The sequence below is a fragment of the Gouania willdenowi genome, chromosome 15, assembly GCF_900634775.1.
Source record: "Gouania willdenowi chromosome 15, fGouWil2.1, whole genome shotgun sequence".
NCBI classification, from domain to species: domain Eukaryota; kingdom Metazoa; phylum Chordata; class Actinopteri; order Blenniiformes; family Gobiesocidae; genus Gouania; species Gouania willdenowi.
In genome coordinates this window covers 497,407-521,853 of record NC_041058.1, presented here as the reverse complement: position 1 = coordinate 521,853, position 24,447 = coordinate 497,407, and the positions used below count along the sequence as shown (strand labels likewise).

Below are 24,447 nucleotides of genomic sequence, written 5' to 3'. Positions count from 1 at the left end.
GAGGTGTTTATCATATTGTTTCAATGATTGAGAGATTTTAAGGTTTAAATGAGATGTTTCCAGACACATTGTTATAATAAATAATAAAGGTGATTGACTTCAATCAAAGTAGATTCAAGAAAATGTTGAGTACTGAGTATGAAGACGTGGCCTTTAATGTAAATAAAAATATGGTCACGCTAATTAACCAAAGGACCAATCACGTTTGTTTAATTCATTATTTATTCAAACACACTCAACTTCTCTTTAAGCTGCTGAAGAACTGCTGTAGAACGTCCTCCACCTGATCCTCACTGTAATCCTTCACCACAAAGCGCTCGCCGTCCTCGGCTCCTCGAATCATGGCGGACAGAGCTGGGAACAGGAAGTGATGTAAGCGTAAGGCATCTCTGCTTTGTTCACCTGTATGTTCTCACTTCGTCCTGATGAAGGTCTGAACAAACACAGGATCTTCTTCTTCATGTCCACGGCTCGACCCAGCTCATAGCCCACGCCCAGGGACGGCTGCGTTACCTCGGCAACCACCACTGGAAAGATCAGAGGTCATGTAGAGGTCACACTGGGCTGTGTGTGGTCATCTCACCTTCAGACTCTCGCAGCCATTGGACGTCACGATCGTGGATTCCTCGATCACCTGACGGAGTGCCCGCCTCTCCTGACCAATCACAGCTTTAGTTCAAAAACACTTTGTTCTGATGAAATCAAATGTATTTGGTATGAATGTTGTGTTGTTGATTAATCTGAGTCAATTTAAGTATTATTTTCTTTATAAAAACTAGTACAGTACCCATCAGAAGTATGTAGCATTAGGGCTCAAATAAAACTGACTAAACTATAAAAGGACACGAGTCCAGCAGTTGGGCTGGAAGTGCCACAACTATAGTCAGTATTGTCTGAGGTCCAGATCCAGACCAATAGCAACAGATTATAGAGGGTTTTCACGGCGCGTCAACCCGAAAGTCGCCATTTTGGAGGTAAGCAGCAGGTTTACAAACAGCACACCATCATAATAGTGAAATATTGCTGTGTTTTTGGCTGCACTAATCAGTCAGAACGTGAAAAACATGGAGTTTTATAGACAAAAGTTCTAACAGATCAGGAAGAATAATGTCTGTATTTTATAGTCAGTAGTTCTACATCAGTAGAGCCGTGACATGAGACTAACTCACTATTGTTACACCAGTTATTGATGTTTATGGAAACACCACCATCATCATCTCCTGTCTGACATTAAAATCCATCTTCAGGTCCAGTTTGTTCTCCAGGGAACAGACATTAGAACACAGGATGGAACGAAGCAGCATTCTCTGAGGATTAGCTTTTAGCTTGGTTGCTAGCCCCGCTCCTGCTTCCGATCACACCGCTGACGTGTCCTCTGCTAGCGGACACCGCTGGTACGAGGCGCCGCTGCTCCATAGGTCGCTGGATGTAGTCGGTCGTAGCAGTCTGAGGATCCAGGTCCAGAGTAGTCTCATCTAACGGACTGTAACTGTTTGGTTTACCTAAATCTAAGATTACCTGGTGGTCGTATATTATTTTACACTAACTACGCTGCAGGTTCACTGTGAAATCATTAGAACTGACTGAGTTATCTGCTGATGTATCAGTTGCTAACGCTAGCCTCTGCAGCCGCAGCCGACCTCCATACTTCTATAAGATTTGAGGTGTTCCGCTGTTAATGGGATTGGTGAAATCCAGGTAGTTGATAATATCAGGAAACATATTAGTCCAGATTTTTGCCTCGTACATCCTGGTTTAGCTTTGTTAGCCACAAGCTCCTCCTTTCCTCTGATAACTTGTGACATTGTTCTCCTTGATTTGTGATAATTTTTGGCAATCTAGAAAATTCCAAATATGTCTCACTGTTTGACCGATTGGTACAGCCAAAAACACGGCAATTACTCACCATTTCTTCTCGGAATTCGATTTTCTTGTCTGTGTGCTGTTTGTAGACCTGCTGCTTTATCTCCAAAATGGCGACTTCCGGGTTGATGACGCGCCGTGAAAACCCTCTATATAGTAGAGTCCGACTTCTGACTTTACTTTTAATGCACTACATTTCCCATCAGCCCCTGGAGTACTAGTGACACTGACATGCGTTTGTGTTTATTTCACTACACAAAATAACACAACGTGACACTTTCACTACTTTATAAAACTCTGTGTGTGTGTGTGTGTGTGTGTGTGTGTGTGTGTGTGTGTTCCACCTGTATCGCTGAGCACGCTGCTGCTCACGTGCTCGGTCAGCACGGTCCCGTAGGTTTGCAGCGCGTGCACGATCCTCCGGTAAACGTCTACGTCATCCCTTCCTCCGCGGATGCTGCCACAGAAATACACGTTCATCCTCCACTGAGATAAAGTCAGGTTTAAATAAAGTTTCACTCAAATCAGTTCCCGCGAAACTCAGGATGTGACGTAATATCGTGGGTTAAAGTCCCCGAGTGAGGACTGACAGGCGCGAGAGTGACTCATTGTAAATATTTAGTTTTACTTTGAATGATGTGTTTTTTATGGAGTTGTACATTAAATACATTTAATATGTTAATTGCAGCACATCTAAAGATGACAACTTTTGGTTTGATTTTTCAAAATAAAAATGAGAAACTGCTGTAACATAATTTTGTTTTACATCTTAATTGACTTTTGCTAACTATTGTTTCATTTTTGTTTTATCATTTTCTGACTGTTTACTCTTGAGTGAACTGAACAAATGACAATTTATTTTAAGTCGATGTTTTCTTGGCAAGTTCTTAATTTTGATGTAAATTGTAAAATTTGTTTATTCTTGTACATATTTGTCAACAAACAAAATGTTTGGGATCCTGGTGGTTGTCATAACCTTTACATACACATATTTAATGTGTGACCTTTGCTTAGTCTGCATTAAATAAAACAAATGTAATACAAACATTACTAAAGGAACAATATATAGTAGAATAGAAATAAATAATTCCTTATTTGTGTGTGGTGTGATTGATATGAAGTAAATAATAAACAGGATGTGGAACACCGTGGCCCTGAGTGAGGTATGTCAGGCTGCATTCACCTACAAAGGAAAGCTGACCCATTCTGTTATTATTTATTTATTTTCACGTAATAAACTTTATTTCATGTAAAACAGCCCAACAACACATAACAATGACCTCAGAGGGTGAGTTGACCAATCAGAGAACAGAAAGAGACCAAGCACAGCTGTGATAGGCCAGAGGAAAAGCTCAGATCAAAAATATAAAAACAAACAAAGGAGGCTCTCTCATTGGTTCCCGAGGAGCAGCGAGAGGCTCCGCCCAGTCACGTTCAGCGTCAGCTCAGGTACGTCCCGGGCCACCCTCTGAATCGGAGAGAGGTGGGGTCCTTCAAGAGAGTCCAGCAGCCCTGAGAGAAAAAAACACAGTGATGACATCATCATGTTCACTGTGTGTGTGTGTGTGTGTACCTTCTATGATCTGATGGTAGTTAAAGTGCAGATACAACAGGAAGCTCATGTGAAGCAATGACAGAACTCCACACAGCAGGAGACGAGGAGTCTGACCTACGGTCCTAGAGAGCAGCACCGCCACCTGTAACACACGCACACGCACACGCACACGCACACGCACACAGAGTTTTATAAAGTAGTGAAAGTGTCACGTTGTGTTATTTTGTGTAGTGAAATAAACACAAACGCATGTCAGTGTCACTAGTACTCCAGGGGCTGATGGGAAATGTAGTGCATTAAAAGTCAGAAGTCGGACTCTATTATATAGAGGGTTTTCACGGCGCGTCATCAACCCAGAAGTGGCCATTTTGGAGATAAAGCAGCAGGTCTACAAACACACATTCATGATCTTTTTTCACTAGCACAATCTGTTTTATTGTTAATACGTTGTTTTTCCCCTTGGTTCATTAATTTTTTTTCTGTTTGTTTATTTTGTCTTTCAGCTTTGTCTAACAACTAATAAACACACAAATATATACACATTTAATTTAATGTACTGTATATACACACACAGAGAGAGGGTGCAGGAAACAACAACTACACTACCCAGACCTGTTAGGCCTCAACTTCCCATAATGCATCATTATATAAGGTGATGAGATAAAAATGTGTTAACTTTGACAGCTATAATACACACAAACATACACATTAATAGACACAACCAGAGCCTGGAGAAGGGGCTGATGGGTAATGTAGTCTTTACTAAAGCGGAATAATTCTGGAAAATAATGTAATTGTGATTTTTTTTCTTCACTATTGTGACTGAGATTTCAAACGTTATTATCATTATTCAAGGTCCTTTTCTCGTGTATTTTTCAACAAACAAAAATCAACGTGTATTTTAATAAAAATATCAGACATATATATAACTAGTTCTTTCTTATAGTTAAACACAGCACTTTGTTCATATGTGATATAATCTCAGCTGTAATTAATAGTTTAGTCCTCACCATGCGTAGCGTAGACAGTCCTCCAATCAGAAGCCACAGAGCGTAAAACAGGAAGTGGAAGTGGATGTTGTAGGTGACCAATAGGACGAGGCAGGGACCAAACAGACCGTAACCCTGGAAACGGACAGAGTCACAGAGGGAGAGTGTGTGTGTGTGTGTGTGTGTGTGTGTGTGTGTGGTACCGACACTGACCAGCAGGGACAGCATCTGCAGCATAGTGATCTGAGCATTGACTAGGTAGGACAGGAAGTAGATGAAGGAGGACACGCCCAGCCAATAGCCAAAGCATGTCCCAATGGCTGTTCCCATCAGAGTACCCTCCCTCTGTTACACGCACGCACACACACACAGAGATACACAATAAAAACACGAAAGCAGAGCAAAATAAGTAATATAAATATGTAAAAGTGTGTGTGTGTGTGTGTTCTTACAATGATGGTTCCTGATGTTTTCATGCCGTGCAGTAAAATAGCCACGAGAGTAAAAACCAGCATCAGAGGCCCATACAGCTCCCCAGCAACCTTCTACAGGACACGAACAGGAGTTACACCAGGAACTAGAACCAGGAACTAGAACCTTAGAACCAGGAACTAGAACACTAGAACCAGGAGAATCAGGAACCAAACGTTACCTGGGGAAAGTTGACCATTCGAACAGGGATCAGGGACTCGATGAGTCTGAGGACAGAGGGCGGAGTCAGTTCTAATCCAGTCATATTAACCTACAGGGAGGAGTGGGCGGGGCTTACCTGCTCCGCACCTGGATAGGCTCCACATCGAAGTACGGCCGAAGAATATCGATGTTAGCGTAAAGATTGAAGGCTTTGGACGCCTGACGTTTCCCCGCCTGCCACACCTGCACAACACGTGTGTGTTTAACATGTGCGTGTTTAATGTGCTGTCCCCTGATTGGCTCTCACCTCGTCGGCCACCTGCCGTCCCAGCTGACCTTTGAACGCCTTCATACCCAGGAACTCTCCGTCCTGGTTGGGGTCCTCCTGTTCTTCGTCCTGTTCTCCGTTCACCTCCTCATCCTCGTTCATCCTCTGATGCATCTCTCCCACATCCTCAAAGCTCGACCCAGAGGTGTCGTCCATGTTCTCCATGTCGATGACGGCCGAGCCCCCGCCCTGAACAACAACAACAACAATAAACAATAATAAACAACAACCTGTCTGAGTGCCTACGCCTTTAGAACAGACTGTGTTACTAGTTACCAGGTTACTAGTCTGGTTAGTAACACAAAATTAGGGCTGGTCAATATATATATTGGATTAAAATACTTGTTGCTACATTCACTGCTTCTCAGAACAACATGTAAAGTTCAGTTAGATTAATTCCCTCAACAAGCATTCAACAAAACAAAACTCACTCACACGTGCTGTCCCTTAGAGGAGGACAAGACTAAAGTGGAACATATTGATCAGCTGTTGGTTAATGTGTCTGCAATGTGTTTTGCTTCAGCAAATTAAACACTGAATTGTTTTTCTGGTCAGACTTTATTAAGTTAAAAATATTGAGATACGAGTTTTGGTCCAGCCCTACACAAAAAACACACAAAATGATTCTAAAAGACAGACAATACAGAACCACACAAAACACCACACACACAAACTCTTTGTAGTTTCCTGTTAATGCTCTGATTGGTCAGTATTCCACTGATGACGTGAATGTTGATCATGTGATGCTCAGCACAGATTGTAAAGTTATGCATGCTAATTTTTGCAACATTTAGCAACAAAACTCATTTAAAAAACATGTGTTTTTTTAAAAAAAAAATTATGTCACAACAATATTTGTGATGTTTTCTCTCTCATAAATATAGAATGACAATGTTCTATCTTTAATATTGAATCAAAATCTTAAATGCTAAATTTAAATGTTAAATGTGAGCTTTAATTTGGTTCTTCTGGTGTATTTGCATATTAGCTAGCTAACGGTAAATATTTGGCCGTGGCCAGGAACCCAGGAAATACCCTAAAAAGTAAGTTTTTTTTTGTATATGTAAAAGTCGAATTTGACGTGTTAAATATGTTCAAATGAAAAAATATGTATGGCAAAAGTGGGATTTGAACCCATGGCAGGGGTAGGAAGCATACCACTCTGCCATCCTGGCACGGTGAAAACACAGGAACATTACACTTATGTCTATTCATACGTTTCAATAGACAATATTTAGCTTCACCTGTGACATTTAGATTTAACATTTAGATTTACATTTAACGTTTGGATTCAAATTCAGCATTTATTATTTAAACTTTAACATTTAAATTTAACATAAACATTTTTATGAGAAAAATATATCGTAGTTTTTTAAGTAGTTAACACGTTAGTTGTTTAATTGGTTTATATAGGTAAGTAGTAGTTAGTTAGGTTACGATACTGTTTAGTAATGAATGGTTAGTAGTGTGTTTGTATTGGTTGGTTAGCTAACAGGTTAGCAGTCTGGTTAGCATCATGCTCACCTGGATGAGGTTTTCCTCGAAGCCGCTCCAGGGTTCAGAGCTTCTGTTCTCAGACACTGAAGACATTTTCCTTCACTGACGGATCGGACACAGTCCGGTCTGTAGTCCGGTCTGTAGTCCTGTTTATAACCCGGTTAGCCTTTCAGTCTCTGATCTGTTCCTCCTATCTCCTTTCCTATCCACTTTTCCATAACCCCGTGGATGACGTCACGGGGTTAAGGAAATATGTTAGGAGAGGAATTAGGAAAAGGACGTCACAATTGTTTTGACCATAGACGATCAGACGCACTTCCGCTTCCTTTTTTGCGTCTCCTTTCCTCAGCTTAAAGAAAATTTGAACGCTCTTTTATCATGGCCTCCACTCAAACATTTCCGGGGGTTAAAGAACAGCGGATAGGAAAGGAGATAGGAGGGACTATTCAGACGCAGCCTCGGTGGCTACGTGTTAGCGGAAATATTGCTAGACTACACGCTTCCTGCTTCCTGCATCTTTGTTATTATTATTATTATTATTATTATTATTATTATTATTATTATTATTATTATTATTATTATTATTATTATTATTATTATTATTATTATTATTATTATTATTTATTTATTTATTTATTTATTTTTAAATTTATTTATTTTAAGTATACAAAGACTTAATCAAATCAAAACGGGTAACATTGACAACCAAGACCTCAACAGAAAATAAGAGCTTTTAAAATTGTATCTGCAGAATTCGATAACACTTAAACATTGTTTTTAAATGTTTTAGACTCATTTATAAAATGTGAAAAACATAGACTCGTTTTTAAATTTCGTTATTTAATTTACGTTAATTTAGATTTTTTTAATCTCCATTTTTTACTGGTTATTTTCAAACCAAACTCAAAGATGTAAAACCAGAAGCCTGACACAATATTTTTGTGTGCTTAAATGTAAAAATAAATAAATGCTCAACAGTGTCACTGTGAATATCACAAAACTAAAAATTTGATGTAAAAAAAATAAATAAATGTAATTAAGAAAAAAAAATCATTACAAGGGTAGCTATTAGTAAGTAATATTTATTTATAGTAAGTAATATTTATTTATATAGCACCTTTTACAGACAGGAGTCACAAAGTGCTTCACAATGCATACAGTGCATACAATACAATACAAATTACAGTTGTAGTCACAAAAATATGATGGTCATAAAACAACCCTTTATCACTGGAATTTTTAAAATGCTTTCTGAAACAGATAGGTTTTCAGTTGGCTCTTAAAAGCATCAACGGAATCAAGCAGACGCAGCGAAAACGGAAGATCGTTCCAGAGCGTTGGCGCGACCGCCTGGAAGGAGCGATCTCCTCTGGTCTTGTAACGGGTACGGGGGACCATGAGCAGGTTCTGATCCTGGGACCTCAGCCTCCGGGAGGGGGTATAAGGACACAACAAGTCTCTAATGTAGGAGGGAGCCTGACCATGCAAGGCTCTGAAGGTCAGCACCAGAATTTTAAAATTGAAACGGAAAGTGACTGGGAGCCAATGAAGGGCTTTTAGAATGGGAGTAATATGGGCCCTTTTGTTTGTGCGAGTCAGTAACCTCGCTGCAGAGTTTTGTACCTGCTGGAGACGAGACAGCGCCTTTTTGTTTAGACAGGAAAATAGGCTGTTACAATAGTCTAAACGGGAAGACACAAAGGCGTGGATAATCATCTCAAGATCATCTCTGGACACAATTGAACGTAGTTTAGAGATTTTCCTCAGTTGGTAAAAACAGTTCCTTGTCAACAGTTTAGAGTGGTGCTCTAATGACATTGCTTTGTCAAAGATAATGCCAAGATTTCTAAGGCTTGTTTTAGAAGACAAACTCAGGTCGCCCAAATACTGGTGAATCCCTGGCAAAGCGTCATCAGGGGCAAACACCAGCACCTCCGTTTTGTCTGGGTTTAGTTGTAGGGAATTTGCACCGAGCCATTGTTTAACTTGCGCAAGACATTTCAGCAGAGAGCTTAATTTCTGGATCTCAGAGGGCTTAAAAGAGCAGTAAAGCTGAATATCATCCGCAAACAAATGGTAGGAAACATCATCAAAGGTCTGGATCATTTTCCCTAATGGAAGGATATAGAGTAAAAACAAAATCGGGCCCAAAACAGAGCCCTGGGGAACCCCACACAGCAAATCAGCAGGGTCAGACAGGAACTCATTTGCATAGACACTAAAACTCCTCCCCGACAAATACGAGGAGAACCACTCCAAGACTGGTCCAGACATTCCAACCAGGTCACGCAGTCTAGTCAACATGGTTTGATGATTCACAGTGTCAAATGCTGACGAGAGATCTAACAACACAAGAACAGCACATTTTCCAGAGTCCGCGGACATCATAATATCACTGGACACTTTAAGCAGGGCGGTTTCCGTGGAGTGATTCTTACGGAAACCGGACTGAAAAGTGTCGAAAATGTTGTGTTTCTCCAAGAAGGGTACCAACTGATCAGAGACCACCTTCTCCAACACTTTGGACAAAAACGGAAGTTTAGAAATGGGCCTGAAGTTTTTTAAATCTGCTGGGTCCAGATTGGGCTTTTTGAGGAGTGGTTCTACAATTGCGTGTTTGAAAGAACTGGGAAAACACCAGTTGACAGGGAAAGGTTGATCAGATCGGTAACCCAGGGGCCAATGACATCAAAGACTTTTACAAAAAATCTACAGGGCAGAACATCAGACACACAGAAAGAGGGCTTCATTTTGGTTACCATAGATGAGACATCGGCCTGTGTTACAAGGCTAAAAGAGGACCACTCGTGGGAAACAAGCTCAACAGCACCAGGTGTGCGGAACGAGAGCAAAGGAAGATTATCATTGATATCCTGGAGTTTATCGATAAAATAGTTTAGGAAATCATTGCTGTCAGCTTTACAGAACACAGGTGTAAGAGGAGCAGCAGGACATACAATAGAGTTGATAGTATCAAACAATACTTGAGGTTTTTTCTTGTTCAAAGTGATCAGCTGACGAAAGTAGTCAGATCTGGCATTTTTTATAATTTCGTTTAAAGAAGACATAAGTTCCCTCAGATGCAACCTATGAACCTCAAGTTTGGAAGACTTCCACAGTTATTATTTATTAACTATTAAAATGTTAGTTTGTGTATACCAAATGTAACAGAATCATGGATTTTACACCTTTAGTTTATGTATTTCTATCGTTTTGTTTTTGTTCTAATTGCTAATTATGCACTTTTGTACACATTTTAAAATACATTTGACTTTATTTTTATTTTATTTTTTTAAAGAAAAAGTTCGGATGCATAAACAGTCTCCTAAAATGTGATTTATCGTCTTAGGCGATTTAATATTAATTTAAAAAATTAATCCTAGAGGAATGTTAAAACATTTTTAAAAATCAACCTAAAACACGACAAAACCATTCAGATCAACTAAAATACATGTTTATAAAATTCTAAAGAGTGCGAACAAGTTTACATGATTTACTTTTCTATTTCTATCAAGGATTTGATTTGGTTTGCAGATTAATAAATGCATTTTCGTCAATGGCACATGATCACCAGCAGGAGGCAGCCACGCTCTGCGTCTGTCTGACGAGAGTTATGAGTTCACGCGATATTTCACTCCCTTCCCCCCGGGCTGTGACTTTGAGCCACGGAAAGGAAAACCGACACAAACACGGACAGCAGACAGACACACGCCGACAGACAGACACGGACACGTTCCTAGTTAACTGTCCGTTAACCAAGTCACAGCACAAAGAACAGAGCGGGGACGGACGGTGAGTTGTTCAGTGTTAGGTGCTATTAGTTAGCTGCTATTAGTTAGCTGCTATTAGTTAGCTGCTATTAGTTAGCTGCTATTAGTTAGCTGCTATTAGTTAGCTGCTATTAGTTAGCTGCTATTAGTTAGCTGCTAATGTCAACGAAGGAAGGCCGATGTTTGTGTTCGTGATGATCAGTGTATGTTAACAGCTTTGTTCAGACTTCTCTAATCTGCTCCTAAATGTGTTAACACAGCCTAAGCTCTAGTTAAATACATATAAGTGTGTGTGTGTGTGTGTGTGTGTGTGTGTGAGTGTGAGTGTGTGTGTGTGAGAACATGTTAAATTGTAATAAGGCTGTTCTTGATTCACAAACGTATTTGAAACCGACAAAGTGCAGAAGTTCACAATTATCAGAGGCTCTATATACACGCACTAATAGTGTGCTTTGACTTAATGATATGTGTGTGTTGTCAATATAATAATTAATAACAGCCTCTATATATAATTATCTTATATATTATTCTGTCACCATATTAATACTGCATTAATATTGTTGTGATGAACATCAGAGATGTGGGAAATAAAAAGATGAAACTTAAACTGAAAACCTTCTGTTCAGATCTAAAAGTGTGTAAAAAAAAAATCTATTAACATAGAATAATATTTAGTAACTAGTTGCTGTTTTTGGCCATATATACAAGTTAAAAAGAACAGGTAAAATGGAATTCTTGTCCATGTTCTCACTGAGTCAGATGGAAAAATTACAAACAAATAAATCAGGCAGTTTAACAGTAGGAGGTGCAAAAAAAGTAGAAATATACTCTACAAACAGATAAATATATAATGTTAATAATACAGCTGTAAAGCACTGTCTGCTTCTTATGAATGTTTGTTTTTAAATGTAATATCAGTTATAATAAATATTATATGTGCATGTTTGTGACTTTCATACTGATACAATATAAAAAAACATGCTAGCTCAGCATTAAATTCCCTGTGCTTTACTCTTATCACAGCCAGACCAGGGACTGAGTCCAAAGTGTGTGTTTGTGTGACCAGCTGATCAGAGGTTCATTGGAAACCTGAGGTGGGGTTGCTGGTTGAACTCTCTCCAGACTGGTGTTCAGCACAGATAAGAAAGAGCTGCACAAACAAACAGGAAGCAGTAGTTGTGAGTCGGCCCTGTGGATCTAACATGGCTTTAACCACAAACAATCCTTACCATTTATAAGAAAAGTGTTTCCTTATCATCGTGTTTCCAGTTTACTGGTGACGTAGACAACACACGAACAGATAGAAAGCTGCAGGGAAAACAAACTAGTTTAAATAACGGCACAGGTCACACAGATGCAGTTCATGTGCTTGAATAAAAGACCCCAAATAAATAATAAAACCAAAACAATAAAATAACCAAATAAAACAAAAGTAATTAAATAATCAAACAAAAACAATCAAAATAAATAAATAAAACAAAAACAATCAAAATAAATAAATAAAACAATACAATTAAATAATTATTGGCAGTAACTCTACTCATACTGGCTAAAACATCCGGGTCCTCTGCCGGTGTCAGAGTAAGCTCCGCCCCTCCCCATTAGAGGTGGGAACATCTGGGTACCTCACGATACGATATGCGATACACAGCTCACGATAACAATTATCTCACAATATGATGATACTGCGATTATCGATATTTTGGTCAGAAATTAATGACATAAAAAAAGAATTTTAAGTGAAAAAAATACAATTTTTATTTTATATCTCTGAAAGAAAATAAATATATGGTAAATGGACTTGATTTATATAGCGCTTTATAACCACACTGAAGTTTTACATATCAGCTCATTCAGCCAATCACTCTCACATTCACACACCAGTGGGACAGGACTGCCGTGCAAGGCGCTAGTCGACCACTGAGAGCAACTTAGGGTTCAGTGTCTTGCCCAAGGACATTTTGACAAAACAGAAAAACAACAATAAAGACACACAACTAAAATAAATGATCTAAAAATGACAACAAAACACTAACAAAAAACATCAGATAACAACGAAAACAGCCCGAGAACAACAGCAGAAACTACAGAAAATATAAAATAACACTGCAATAACAACAACGATAAGAAACCTGTAAATGCTCAATTATCTGTGTGTTTTATCAGTAGAGTGAGACACACACACTTTTGTTATCGTCCTGTGACCCACTGCAGTCTGTGTGTGAGGGACAGCACGTGTGAGTGAGCTGCTTCAGCTACAGTTGAACTCTCCTTATTGTAGCTCCTGCGGCTGGAGGAGATTAGAGGTTCTCCAACCTGTTTCTCAGCATTCAACGCACTCAGGCACACGCTCGCCCTGCGTGTGCGTCTCCACCAGGTCATCGTATGTTCGGGAAGAAACAAGTGGAGAAGCTGGAGTTCAAAATCTAAGTGTTCTGTTGTTCTCTGCATTTCACTGTTAGTTTGTACATGTTGACCGTCTCTATAAATGGCTGCTGTTATCCTCGTGTTTTGCTGACTCAGCAGGTTTAAGTCTGAGGAAACATTCACAGGATTTGGAGGTTTTTCTCCTTCTTTGTTTCCTTCTGAGGTCAGACGTGAGCTTGAATCAGTCTGAATCCTGGAGCGATTTGTCACACATTAGGGAGGATTACAGATAACTCTGACTGATGGCCTTTTATCTGTCGTGTGTGTGTGTGTGTGTGTGTGTGTGTGTGTGTGTGTGTGTGTGTGTGTGTGTGTGTGTGTGTGTGTGTGTGTGTGTGTGTGTGTGTGTGTGTGTGTGTGTGTGTGTGTGTGTGTGTGTGTGTGTGTGTGTGTGTGTGAGAGAGATAGCAGGACCGACCCCACCCTCACACAGACACTCAGTGCTGACTGTGGAGAGTCCTATAAAATCCATTTACATTTTTCCAAATTCTGTGTTTTGCACGTTATTTTTTTTAATTCTGGGTTTTTTTAATTAGATTTTTTCGGAAATATTAGCTTTTAACTCCTGTGAGAAAACAAAATAAATGCTAATAAAAAAGAAAATCATAATTAAACAAAATGTATGTCAAAAATAAAAATGTGATTTAAAATAATGATGAAGATACAATTAAAAGGTAGATATAAGTTGTACTGACTAACCTTTTTAATTATTTATGTCCTATAGACATAGAGCGGTGCACCTAATGAGCGGTCCCCAGAAACATTTCCCCATTAAAAATGTTCTTGGCCTCACGATGACAGTGTTTCAGCCACATTCTGTTCATTTCTGCGTTCAACAGTGGATTCTGTTGAACGTGTGTAAATGATCTGTCCGTTAACGTGTAAACTCTAGGGTCCTGACTGGTCCCAGTATAAGGTCTGGACTCTGGTGTGTTGTCTTCTGCAGGTTAATGACGACCATGAAGGCTCTGAATCAGTGTGAGCACGCTCAGATGAAGCTGGAGGATGCCATTGATGGAGTGATGAAGGCTGAGCAGCAGCTGAAGGAGAACGCTAGAGAGGTGTGTGTGTGTGTGTGTGTGTGTGTGTGTTATTGTGTTACACTGTTGTGTATCACCTCAGTAATTATCTCCTCTGCTGAGTCAGTGTGTGTGTTATTGTCTGTGGCTGACCTATCACTGTCTGCGGTTACCTGAGGTTAGCTCCTCCCTGTCTGAGGTCATGTGACCTGCAGGAGAGAGAGAGTGTGTGTGCGTTAAGTATAAAGTGTGAGCTCTCAGAGCAGCAGCTCATCTCTCAGGTGTGTGCACACTGTGTGTGTGACTCCACCCCTTGTTGGTGTTCCAGGTGCGATCTGAGCTGCAGAGCTGTGTGAGTCGTCAGCAGGAGGCGCTGCGCTGCAGAGAGGTGTGGCTCCTGGGTCAGATAGAGATACTGGAACACCTGAAGACTGACACCCTGCAGCAGCAGCTGCACCAACTACACCGGGTAACTAGATACTAACTAACCCACACACTGGGTAACTAGATACTAACTAACCCACACACTGGGTAACTAGATACTAACTAACCCACACACTGGGTAACTAGATACTAACTAACCCACACACTGGGTCACTAGATACTAACTAACCCACACACTGGGTAACTAGATACTAACTAACCCACACACTGGGTAACTAGATACTAACTAACCCACACACTGGGTAACTAGATACTAACTAACCCACACACTGGGTAACTAGATACTAACTAACCCACACACTGGGTCACTAGATACTAACTAACCCACACACTGGGTAACTAGATACTAACTAACCCACACACTGGGTCACTAGATACTAACTAACCCACACACTGGGTAACTAGATACTAACTAACCCACACACTGGGTAACTAGATACTAACTAACCCACACACTGGGTAACTAGATACTAATTACCCCACACACTGGGTAGCTAGATACTAATTAACCCACACACTGGGTAACTAGATACTAATTAACCCACACACTGGGTAACTAGATACTAACTAACCCACACACTGGGTCACTAGATACTAACTAACCCACACACTGGGTAACTAGATACTAACTAACCCACACACTGGGTCACTAGATACTAACTAACCCACACACTGGGTAACTAGATACTAACTAACCCACACACTGGGTAACTAGATACTAATTACCCCACACACTGGGTAACTAGATACTAACTAACCCACACACTGGGTAGCTAGATACTAATTAACCCACACACTGGGTAACTAGATACTAACTAACCCACACACTGGGTCACTAGATACTAACTAACCCACACACTGGGTAACTAGATACTAACTAACCCACACACTGGGTCACTAGATACTAACTAACCCACACACTGGGTAACTAGATACTAACTAACCCACACACTGGTAACTAGATACTAATTACCCCCACACACTGGGTAACTAGATACTAACTAACCCACACACTGGGTAACTAGATACTAACTAACCCACACACTGGGTAACTAGATACTAATTAACCCACACACTGGGTAACTAGATACTAACTAACCCACACACTGGGTCACTAGATACTAACTAACCCACACACTGGGTAACTAGATACTAACTAACCTACACACTGGGTCACTAGATACTAACTAACCCACACACTGGGTAACTAGATACTAACTAACCCACACACTGGGTAACTAGATACTAATTACCCCACACACTGGGTAACTAGATACTAACTAACCCACACACTGGGTAACTAGATACTAATTAACCCACACACCGGGTAACTAGATACTAACTAACCCACACACTGGGTAACTAGATACTAACTAACCCACACACTGGGTAACTAGATACTAACTAACCCACACACTGGGTAACTAGATACTAACTAAACCAACACACACTGGGTAACTAGATACTAATTACCCCACACACTGGGTAACTAGATACTAACTAACCCGCACACTGGGTAACTAGATACTAACTAACCCACACACTGGGTAACTAGATACTAACTAACCCACACACTGGGTCACTAGATACTAACTAACCCACACACTGGGTAACTAGATACTAATTACCCCACACACTGGGTAGCTAGATACTAATTAACCCACACACCGGGTAGCTAGATACTAATTAACCCACACACTGGGTAACTAGATACTAACTACTAACTAACTAACCCACACACTGGGTAACTAGATACTAACTACTAACTAACCAACCCACACACTGGGTAACTAGATACTAACAACTAACTAACCCACACACTGGGTAACTAGATACTAACAACTAACTAACCCACACACTGGGTAACGAGATACTAACTAACCCACACACTGGGTAACGAGATACTAACTAACCCACACACTGGGTAACTAGATACTAACTAACCCGCACACTGGGTAACTAGATACTAACTAATAGGGATGTAACGATTAATCGTAAGACAGTTAAAAATCGATTCATAGCTATCACGGTTGATATCGATTTTCTGAAAATTGAATCGCAGTATTTTTTTTAACCAGCAGAGGGCAAATGTACAAGTGTAGGTGGTGGGCGGAGTCTGCTAATACTTTCTTTCTGGCCTCCTTCTACTCTTAAACATGTTCATAAATGATTCATTACCCCTTTAGCACCGAAAGAATATCTGTAATATTACTTGAATATCTGTAAAAGTCACGTTTTTCTATTAGCTCTGTCTGCTAGCATAGCATCTCTTCTTCACTGCAAGAATTTCTGCATGCCAACCGACCACTGCGTTACCAGCGCCCTCTGCTGGTCCAAACAAATATGACGTAAATCAGTGTAATCACGGGTTTTTTTTTTTAAAAGTCCAATTGTTAAGGCACAAAATACATTTTCAGTTGCACTTTTAAAAAGAAAAAGAAAAATTATGCAGTTTTGCATTGTTTATTATAGAACCAGAATTTAAATTAATAGGCTTAATTTTCATTTCTATTATTCCTTTATTTATTTCATTCAAGATTTATTTTTAGTTAAATTGCATTGTTTTGAATAGTTTATCAAGGAATTCTTTTGACAATGAAAAATATAAGGAAAATAATACAGTATTTTATAGTTTTTTTCCAAAAAAGAATTTGTCTACATTCCCATTTTGTAAAATAAATCGTGAGAGAATCGTATCATGAACCCAGTATCGTGAATCGAATCATATCGGGAGTTGAGTGAATCGTTACATCCCTACTAACTAACCCACACAGCCATCCCCCAGCCTCCCAGCCAATCAACACTTAGAACACATGTAAACAAGACTCACATTGGCAGAGAATGGACGTAAACATGATACCTTCATGCCATGGGAAATATTAGTTGTTCCCTGCGCTCCAGCAGCAAATGTCAAGTATGTGTGAGAATGGGTCAAATTGCGTGACTGTTACACTCAAAAGGTGAGGCTTGGCAGCTCTGTATCTGCACAGGGTAACTAGCTACTAGCAAACAGCACAGGGTGTTGAGGACCCCCTCGAAAACGAGATGTTCCATCTCAAGGGGCATATCCTCCAATAAATAAATAATTGACATGGTAACTCTACTAGCTAGCTGCACAGGGTAACTAGCTAGTAGCCAACAGCACAGGGTTCCTCTACCAGCTACCTGCACAGGGTTCCTCTACCAGCTACCTGCACAGGGTAACTCTACCAGCTACCTGCACAGGGTAACTCTACCAGCTACCTGCACAGGGTAACTAGCTACTAACTAGCTGCACAGGGTAACTAGCTACTAGCTATCACACCCCCTTTGGACAGAATGTATCTGCTTTGCAGTCATATTTTTGGAACTGTTTTGTGTCAACACACAAATTTGTGTGTGTATTATTTACTGTGTGTGTGTGTGTGTGTTCCAGCTCAGAGGTCAGTTTGACGTGATTGTGCAGCAGCTCCAGAACAACAGCAGTAACGACCTCAACAATCAGCTGACTTCCTGCATGGAGAAGTAACCACGCCCACTGATGACATTACACATGCTGTAGCTGCTCTCTGCAGTGTTACTCTCTCTCTGTGTGTGTGTGTGTGTGCGTGTGTGTGTGCGTGCGTGCGTGTGTGTGTGTGTGTGTGTGTAGGTTGTCGTCTCTCAGTCTGTCTCCTGAGGAAACTCCTGAGATGAGTTTTCACGCAGATTCTAGATCTCTGAGACAAGCTATTACCTCGTTTGGACGCATCACTGCTCAGGTAACACACACACACACATCTATACACACACATCCTAGAGCTAGGCGGTATGACCAAAAATGTACATCATGATATTTTTCTAGTTCTTAACAGTTTCATGGTTTATGATGTTTTTTCATGCATAATCAGGTGTTCACAGCATTTTTTAACAATACCTGTAAACAATAAACACTATTAACAAACTTTTTTGAGAAAGTATAAACATACATAACATAAACATTTAGCAAATTTTCCCTTCTCATTTTTGACCCCCCCCCTCCCCAACAGCAGCACTAGCTGAGCTGCAGCCGTGTTGACATCAGCTAACTCAAAATCCATTTTATTTTTTCCAAGTTCCATGTTTTACACTTTAATTTGTTAAAATTCCGTTTTTTTTTAGAAATATTAATCATTTATTTTCAGAAAAAATATATAAAACAAAATAAATACTAATGAATAAAAACTAATTCAGCAAATGTATGTCAAAAATAAAGATACAATTAAAAGGTAGATATAAGTTACCTTATAAGAGAACAGCATTAATGTCATCGTCACCATGTTTCCTCTCAGGTATCAATGATTTACTGAATCTGATCAGGTTTATTGTTTAGGTTAGTTTAAATGAAGTTTATCAAAACTTATTTTAAATGATTCTGATGACATCATTCCACACCATAATGACTAAAGAAAAACAAAACATAAAGCAGCACAACATTAGTAGAAATAGGGTTTTTTAGACAAAACCTGCCGGTGAGCAGGTTCAGTTCATGGAGAATGATACCATGGTAACATACTCAGAGAAGAACATACCTCGCGTTTAGGAATGAGATACTAGTTTGAACTTAAACCGCTTTATGGAACATACCTCATGTGATATTCTGAGATTCTGATTGTTCCTTTCCATTTTCAGGTGGTGGAGGGCGTGTCCTCTCAGAGCTCCGCCCATCACACTGCTCAGGTGCTGAATTGTCCAATTGCAGCGAAGAAACAGGTAATGTGTGTCTCTGATTGGCTCTCAGCAGGGAGCTGTGTTTGTGTGTGGTGTGTGTGTGTCTCTCTTTCCGTGGGCGCCATCTTCAGCCACGGGGCATCATGGGTAAACCTTAGGAATCCCCAAACCCCGCCTGGTGATGTTCTGCGTCATAACGTCACCTTTATTTTTATGTCATACAAAAAAAAATATGCTTTATTTTTCACAAAAAACGTATTTTTTGTGAAACATGTTTTATTTATTAAAGATCTTTTTATTATTTTATTGTGTGTGCGTGTGTGTGTGTGTGCGTGTGTGTGTGTGTGTGTAAGACGGAGGGCGGAGCTTTGAGTGAGTGGCTCCTGGAAAGCAAAGCAAACAGCAGCACTCCCATTGGCTACCAGCCCAGCAGGAACCCTCAGGATTGGCTGCTGAGTCGCAGGGACAATAAAGTAAGTGGTCAACTGTCTGTGGTGGGAGGGGCTTTAGTGGTCAGCTGTCTATGGTGGGCGGGTTTTGTTGTGACATTGGTGTGTTGTGGTTTCAGACTTCCTGTCCCGCCCTGGCGTCCATGGACTTCATGCAGGCCTGGGGTCAGCTGAGGGATCTGGAGGCGTGGCTCCATCGTGACCACAAACCACACAGCAGGGAGCGAAGCCAAAGCAGCTGTAGCTCCGCCTTCTCAATTGAGAAGATCGACGAGTGTGACCTGGTCTCTGAAGACGGGGAGGAGGAGGAGCTTAGCGAGTGGCTGGTCACGCCCCCCAGTGTCGCCATGGAAACCGTGTCAGACGCTGAGAAGCCTTGTATGATAACTATGTTTGAGAACAGCTGGAAGAGCAGTGATTGGCTGAGCCGCCCCGCAGACTGCTCCTCCTGCTGCCAGACCAGCAGGTGAGGAGGGTTTTGGTGGGGGGGGGGCGACTTAGTTAGTCTGAGGTTAACCAGCAGGTACCGCTGCTCTCCATGTGTTCACTGTGCGTTTGTTCTTCCAGTCGACCCGTGGAGATAGAGAACCTGGGTCGGCTCCTGTGCCTGAAGACGCCGCCCGCTGTTGCCATGGACACCGGCTCGGCTCTGGACGTGTGGCTTCAGCAGGTGACGCCGCAGCCTCAGACGTGTAGAGCCAATGAGGTGTGTGCGTCATACGCCGACTGTGTGTGTGACGACAACTGTGGACAAGAAGCACTCGGCCGATGGCTGTTGACGCAAGAAGGCCGAGACAAGAATGGAGTGCCTGTCAGCAAAGAGGCCACGCCCAGTCACAAGGAGGACCGGAACAAGGAAACCACGCCCCCAATCAAGGACGTCCCACTGACCGTCATCAATCGAGAGCAAAAAGTGGGTTTTTATGTGTGTGTCTGTGTCTGTTTATGCTAGTATAGTACCCATCAGAAGTATGTATTCATATAGTGGGAGGCGCTTAAGTAGAGTTGTCAATTATGACCAAGTGTACATACTCTGTAGTGTTATAAAGGGTTTATTACAAAATAAAATAGTGTGTGATTTATCTGGTTTAATTCTATGAAACATGAATATGATAAATTGATAGAGTTTGCACCAATGTGGAGGTAGGACACATACATTTGTACAAATAAAACTATTTATTTAGCATTTAACATTTCATAGTACAGGGGTGATTATCATCCAAGGTTTGTTATTAGTATAATATTTTAGTGACAGATGTAACATCTATAATTCATGTGTGTGGCTCACACTTCCAGAGGAAACATGGTGTGTGCGTGTGTTTTTATAAAGGTGTCTGTCTGTATTTATAGTTGTGTGTGTGCGTTTATAAACTTGTGCATGTGTATTGTTGTTCTTTGGCGTGTTGTAGACCGTAATAATTGTGCTGATCTTTACTCCCTCAGGTCCAGGCCATCCTGGAGGCGTGGCTCCACCCTAGCCCTGCCCCTTCATCTCCCCTGTCAGCTTGGGTGTGTCCTGAGGAGGCGAAGGAGCAGAGCAGCTCCTCCTCCTCAGTGTTCCTCCCTATGGACGCAGAGTGCTGGGTGCTGCCCTCAAACACCCTCAGATCACCTGGAGGAGAAGAAGAAGAAGAAGATAAGTGGCTGCAGAAGAAGAGGAGCCAGGCTCAGGTATCACACACACACACACACACTAGGGGTATAAGAAAACTTGATTCGCCGATATAACACGATATTTCACCTCACGATTATCGTATAAAGCCAAACATTGTCCAAAATTATGATGATTTAATTATGTTTTTTAATATAACACTGTGGTAGTGTAAAGCACTATATAAATAAAGTTTGATTTGATTTAATGTCGCTAACATTAGCATAGCACGCAATCACTAGGTGTCAGTGAACGTACCATCAGACCTTGTTAAACTACTTCACTCTTCAATGACTTTTAGTTTTTTTTTTCATTAAACATACTTGACACTTTGATAGATGTATGTGGTTAGTTTTTATAAAGAATTTAAGAACAGAATCAGAATCTGTTGGAGAAGAAAAAGTTCAACTTTTTTTAAAAATGTAATTTGACACTTTGATAAACATACCATTTGTTTTCATATTGATGCTTGAATTACAGTTAGTTACCATTTACTTGTTCTCACAAGTTTAAAAACAAATAAATAAATTGTATTTCATACCATTTTGTGCATGTAAAGGTGACATCATGATGTATATCGTATTGTTTAAGTATTGATATATCGTATCGTGACATGAAAAATTGTGTATCATTAAATTGATGATAATGCACACTCCTAATGCGCACACACAGTGGCACTAATCTGTCTGTCTGTGTGTGCGTGTGTGTGTGTGTGTGTGTGTGCGTGTGTGTGTGTGTGTGTGTGTGCGTGTAGGAGCGTCTTGTGCTTCCTGCTGTGTGTGATCTTTTTTCCTGTATGAAACTGGGAGGAGACAAAGAGAAGTGGCTGCACAGAGCAGCTGTTCAGGTAACACACACACACACACACACACACACACACACACACAATAACACACACACACACACACAGATTCCTAGCTTTTATAGATAGATGTTTTGCCGCTTTATGTTTTTTGCAAACAGTAGTTTTCTTTCTAACATTGTGGATGATTTTTTGCTTTTTTCAGATGTGATGATGATGATGATGATGATGATGATCTTCTTTGCTGATTAATTCACACTAAATTAACTCACTGACATCACCTTCATCATGTGACATCACCACATGGAGCTTTCTCTCCTCCAATCAGGATGCAGGATAGAGTGACATACGTACATCTACAGGAAGTGACCTCTGTGTGCGCGTGTGTGTGCCTGTGCGTGTGTGTGTGGGGGCGGGGCTAGTGATATAGCTTACCTATGATTGGCTCTTAGTTTAACAGGGTGGTTTGATTTCTCTTTTATTTCTGCTGACTCATCATGTTTCTATGCCTGCCTGGGACCGTGGTCAGCTCTGATTGGTGCTTTTTATCCAAGCTAAAGCTATGTTTTAATGGGGGCAGGGCTTAGTTTATTTTAACCAATGATGTCATCATATCTGCTATGATTCTCTACAGTAATAAAACACTCTGACATCATCGTTGGCTCAGTGACATCATTCCGCCGTAAAACTACACAGAAGAATTAGAAGAAGGTGAAGATATGATACGCATCTATTTAAGTTAGTGAAGGTGATAATATTAATATTAAAACAGATAATGGAACATGCTTAAAGAGGTGCGTGTGTGTTGTATTAACCCACTCAGTGCCATTGACTAGATAACTCCTCATTTGTGTTTTTTCACGGGGATTACTAGAAAACACCCTGGCGGAGGTCTCTCATCAACATCTAAGCTGTGGGGTGTTGTAGTGACCAACTGTGCCCTGAAGATTGCAGCAGTGCACCTTTAGATGAGAGATTAGCCACTGATGCTACCCAGCAAAGGACAAGAAGCAGGAACGAGTGAGATTATGGTGCTACAGAGTGATATTGTGACGTATCCATCAGCTCACAGCTCCACATACTAACACAGAACATGTGGACCTGAGTGTTGTGATGGTGAGATAAAACCATCAACTAACCGGGCTAAACGGGTCATCCCTGCATGTCAGGGGGGGGGGTACAAAATGCCCCCAGCTTGTGAGCCAGATAGCAAAATAATAGGTGACATGTAGGAGGTAGCAGCACCTTTGGAAGAGAGATCATCCATGCTCAGCAGAGCTCAGAGGGAGAGGAGGAAAGGAGTTTACGAGACATAAAATGGCGCTACATACAGGGTTGATGTTCCCAGCAGAGCACACTGGACCAGAGCAAGTGTGGAACTCATGGATAGTGTGGTGATGGTGAGATAAAACCATTAAAAAAAAAAAAAATGGGGGACGCAGTGACACTCTGTATGTCAGGGAGGAAGAGGAAGTTGCCAAAATACAGTCAGAAATACATTTCAACTCTGACCCAGATAGATAGATAAATAATAATTTTGCCATCAAAAGCCCGGTGTCAGTGTTTTTTGTTTTGTTTTATATAAGGAAACAATGTTCAGATGTTAGAGTTGTCATGAAAGCAAAAAAAAAAAAAATAGCTTTAAAGTCACTGACAGGTTTTTTTTTTTTTTTTTTTTTAAGAAAAAGGCTTTTTTATCAGCTTTTTGCTCTGAAACTGAAGATTTGTGTAAAACTTGCTCTATTCAACGGCTGATTTAAACAGGACAGTTGGATTTTTGCCCCAATATTACATCATAAAGTGGAAACTCCTCCTCCTGACAATCCTGGCTCCTCCTACCCAATAAGTATGTGAGCTCCTCCCTCTCAAAGTACCCCAAAACAGCCTGTTTTTAGAAGCGTCATTAAAGTAACTTTTCAGAAGCTAAAACTCTGGAAAACTGGTGAGTTTGGGAAAATAAACCTCAAATATTATATTGTTGGAGTTCTTAGAACAAATGGAGATGTGTGAAAAAATAACTAAATACTGGACCTTTAACACTAAACACACATAGAAAGTAATAATAAGAACCTGAAAATGTATCAGAAATAAAGAGCATTAAATAATTATTTATGTTCCTGGAACCAAACACATAAAAGTGACAAATCAATGATTTACATCAGAATGTGAAGTGGAACAAATATCTGAATTAAACAATGAATTTATTTTTTGGCTCTGATTATAAACAATGTTTGTTTGTTTTCTGTATTTTTGACAGCTGCACTTTTATATTTATTTTTTATGCAGGTGATTAGTTTAATTTAGTTTTTGATTTATTATAAAATATGTTCCCTTTTAGTTCAATGTAGTTTT

The 24,447-nt window shown here is 40.3% G+C and overlaps 4 protein-coding genes across 4 annotated transcripts in view; 2 read left to right on the top strand and 2 right to left on the bottom strand.

Annotated features, from left to right (window-relative positions):
* Positions 1-204: 204 nt before the first annotated feature.
* Positions 205-2,426, bottom strand: dnph1 (2'-deoxynucleoside 5'-phosphate N-hydrolase 1). Its single transcript, XM_028469206.1, has 4 exons — positions 2,208-2,426; positions 584-655; positions 417-527; positions 205-354 (listed from the first exon to the last, which is right to left on the bottom strand). Exons 1-4 carry the CDS (start codon positions 2,341-2,343, stop codon positions 236-238), a joined length of 438 nt encoding a protein of 145 aa, XP_028325007.1. The 5' UTR covers positions 2,344-2,426; the 3' UTR covers positions 205-235.
* A 641-nt stretch (positions 2,427-3,067) lies between these two features.
* Positions 3,068-7,200, bottom strand: yipf3 (Yip1 domain family, member 3). The gene is made up of 9 exons (XM_028468892.1): positions 6,893-7,200; positions 5,348-5,557; positions 5,177-5,283; positions 5,060-5,105; positions 4,860-4,952; positions 4,621-4,752; positions 4,429-4,542; positions 3,437-3,560; positions 3,068-3,375 (listed from the first exon to the last, which is right to left on the bottom strand). Exons 1-9 carry the CDS (start codon positions 6,956-6,958, stop codon positions 3,254-3,256), a joined length of 1,014 nt encoding a protein of 337 aa, XP_028324693.1. The 5' UTR covers positions 6,959-7,200; the 3' UTR covers positions 3,068-3,253.
* A 3,255-nt stretch (positions 7,201-10,455) lies between these two features.
* ncoa4 (nuclear receptor coactivator 4) lies at positions 10,456-22,750 on the top strand. Its single transcript, XM_028469381.1, has 12 exons — positions 10,456-10,657; positions 14,009-14,123; positions 14,410-14,550; positions 17,941-18,029; positions 18,157-18,265; positions 19,155-19,235; positions 19,547-19,666; positions 19,762-20,108; positions 20,210-20,555; positions 21,086-21,313; positions 22,048-22,140; positions 22,301-22,750. Exons 1-12 carry the CDS (start codon positions 10,479-10,481, stop codon positions 22,304-22,306), a joined length of 1,854 nt encoding a protein of 617 aa, XP_028325182.1. The 5' UTR covers positions 10,456-10,478; the 3' UTR covers positions 22,307-22,750.
* A 438-nt stretch (positions 22,751-23,188) lies between these two features.
* The window catches only part of LOC114476638 (melanopsin-A-like), a 9,390-nt gene continuing 8,131 nt past the window's right edge, over positions 23,189-24,447 (top strand). The window contains exon 1 of the mRNA XM_028468439.1: positions 23,189-23,211. The gene's annotated coding sequence lies outside the window, so the exon portion shown is untranslated. The remainder of the gene's footprint in view (positions 23,212-24,447) is intronic.

Excerpts from the sequence above, each read along its gene's own strand:
- ncoa4 (XM_028469381.1), top strand. The coding sequence starts at position 10,479 with ATGAGTTCACGCGATATTTCACTCCCTTCCCCCCGGGCTGTGACTTTG. Across the intron at positions 18,030-18,156 it reads CTGACTTCCTGCATGGAGAA|GTTGTCGTCTCTCAGTCTGT; the intron begins GTAACCACGCCC and ends GTGTGTGTGTAG. Across the intron at positions 19,236-19,546 it reads CAATTGCAGCGAAGAAACAG|ACGGAGGGCGGAGCTTTGAG; the intron begins GTAATGTGTGTC and ends TGTGTGTGTAAG.
- dnph1 (XM_028469206.1), bottom strand. The coding sequence starts at position 2,343 with ATGAACGTGTATTTCTGTGGCAGCATCCGCGGAGGAAGGGATGACGTA. Across the intron at positions 656-2,207 it reads CAGCGTGCTCAGCGATACAG|GAGAGGCGGGCACTCCGTCA; the intron begins GTGGAACACACA and ends GTGATTGGTCAG. Across the intron at positions 355-416 it reads CAGACCTTCATCAGGACGAA|CTCTGTCCGCCATGATTCGA; the intron begins GTGAGAACATAC and ends TCCTGTTCCCAG.
- yipf3 (XM_028468892.1), bottom strand. The coding sequence starts at position 6,958 with ATGTCTTCAGTGTCTGAGAACAGAAGCTCTGAACCCTGGAGCGGCTTC. Across the intron at positions 5,106-5,176 it reads CCTATCCAGGTGCGGAGCAG|ACTCATCGAGTCCCTGATCC; the intron begins GTAAGCCCCGCC and ends CTCTGTCCTCAG. Across the intron at positions 4,753-4,859 it reads AAACATCAGGAACCATCATT|AGGGAGGGTACTCTGATGGG; the intron begins GTAAGAACACAC and ends TGCGTGTAACAG.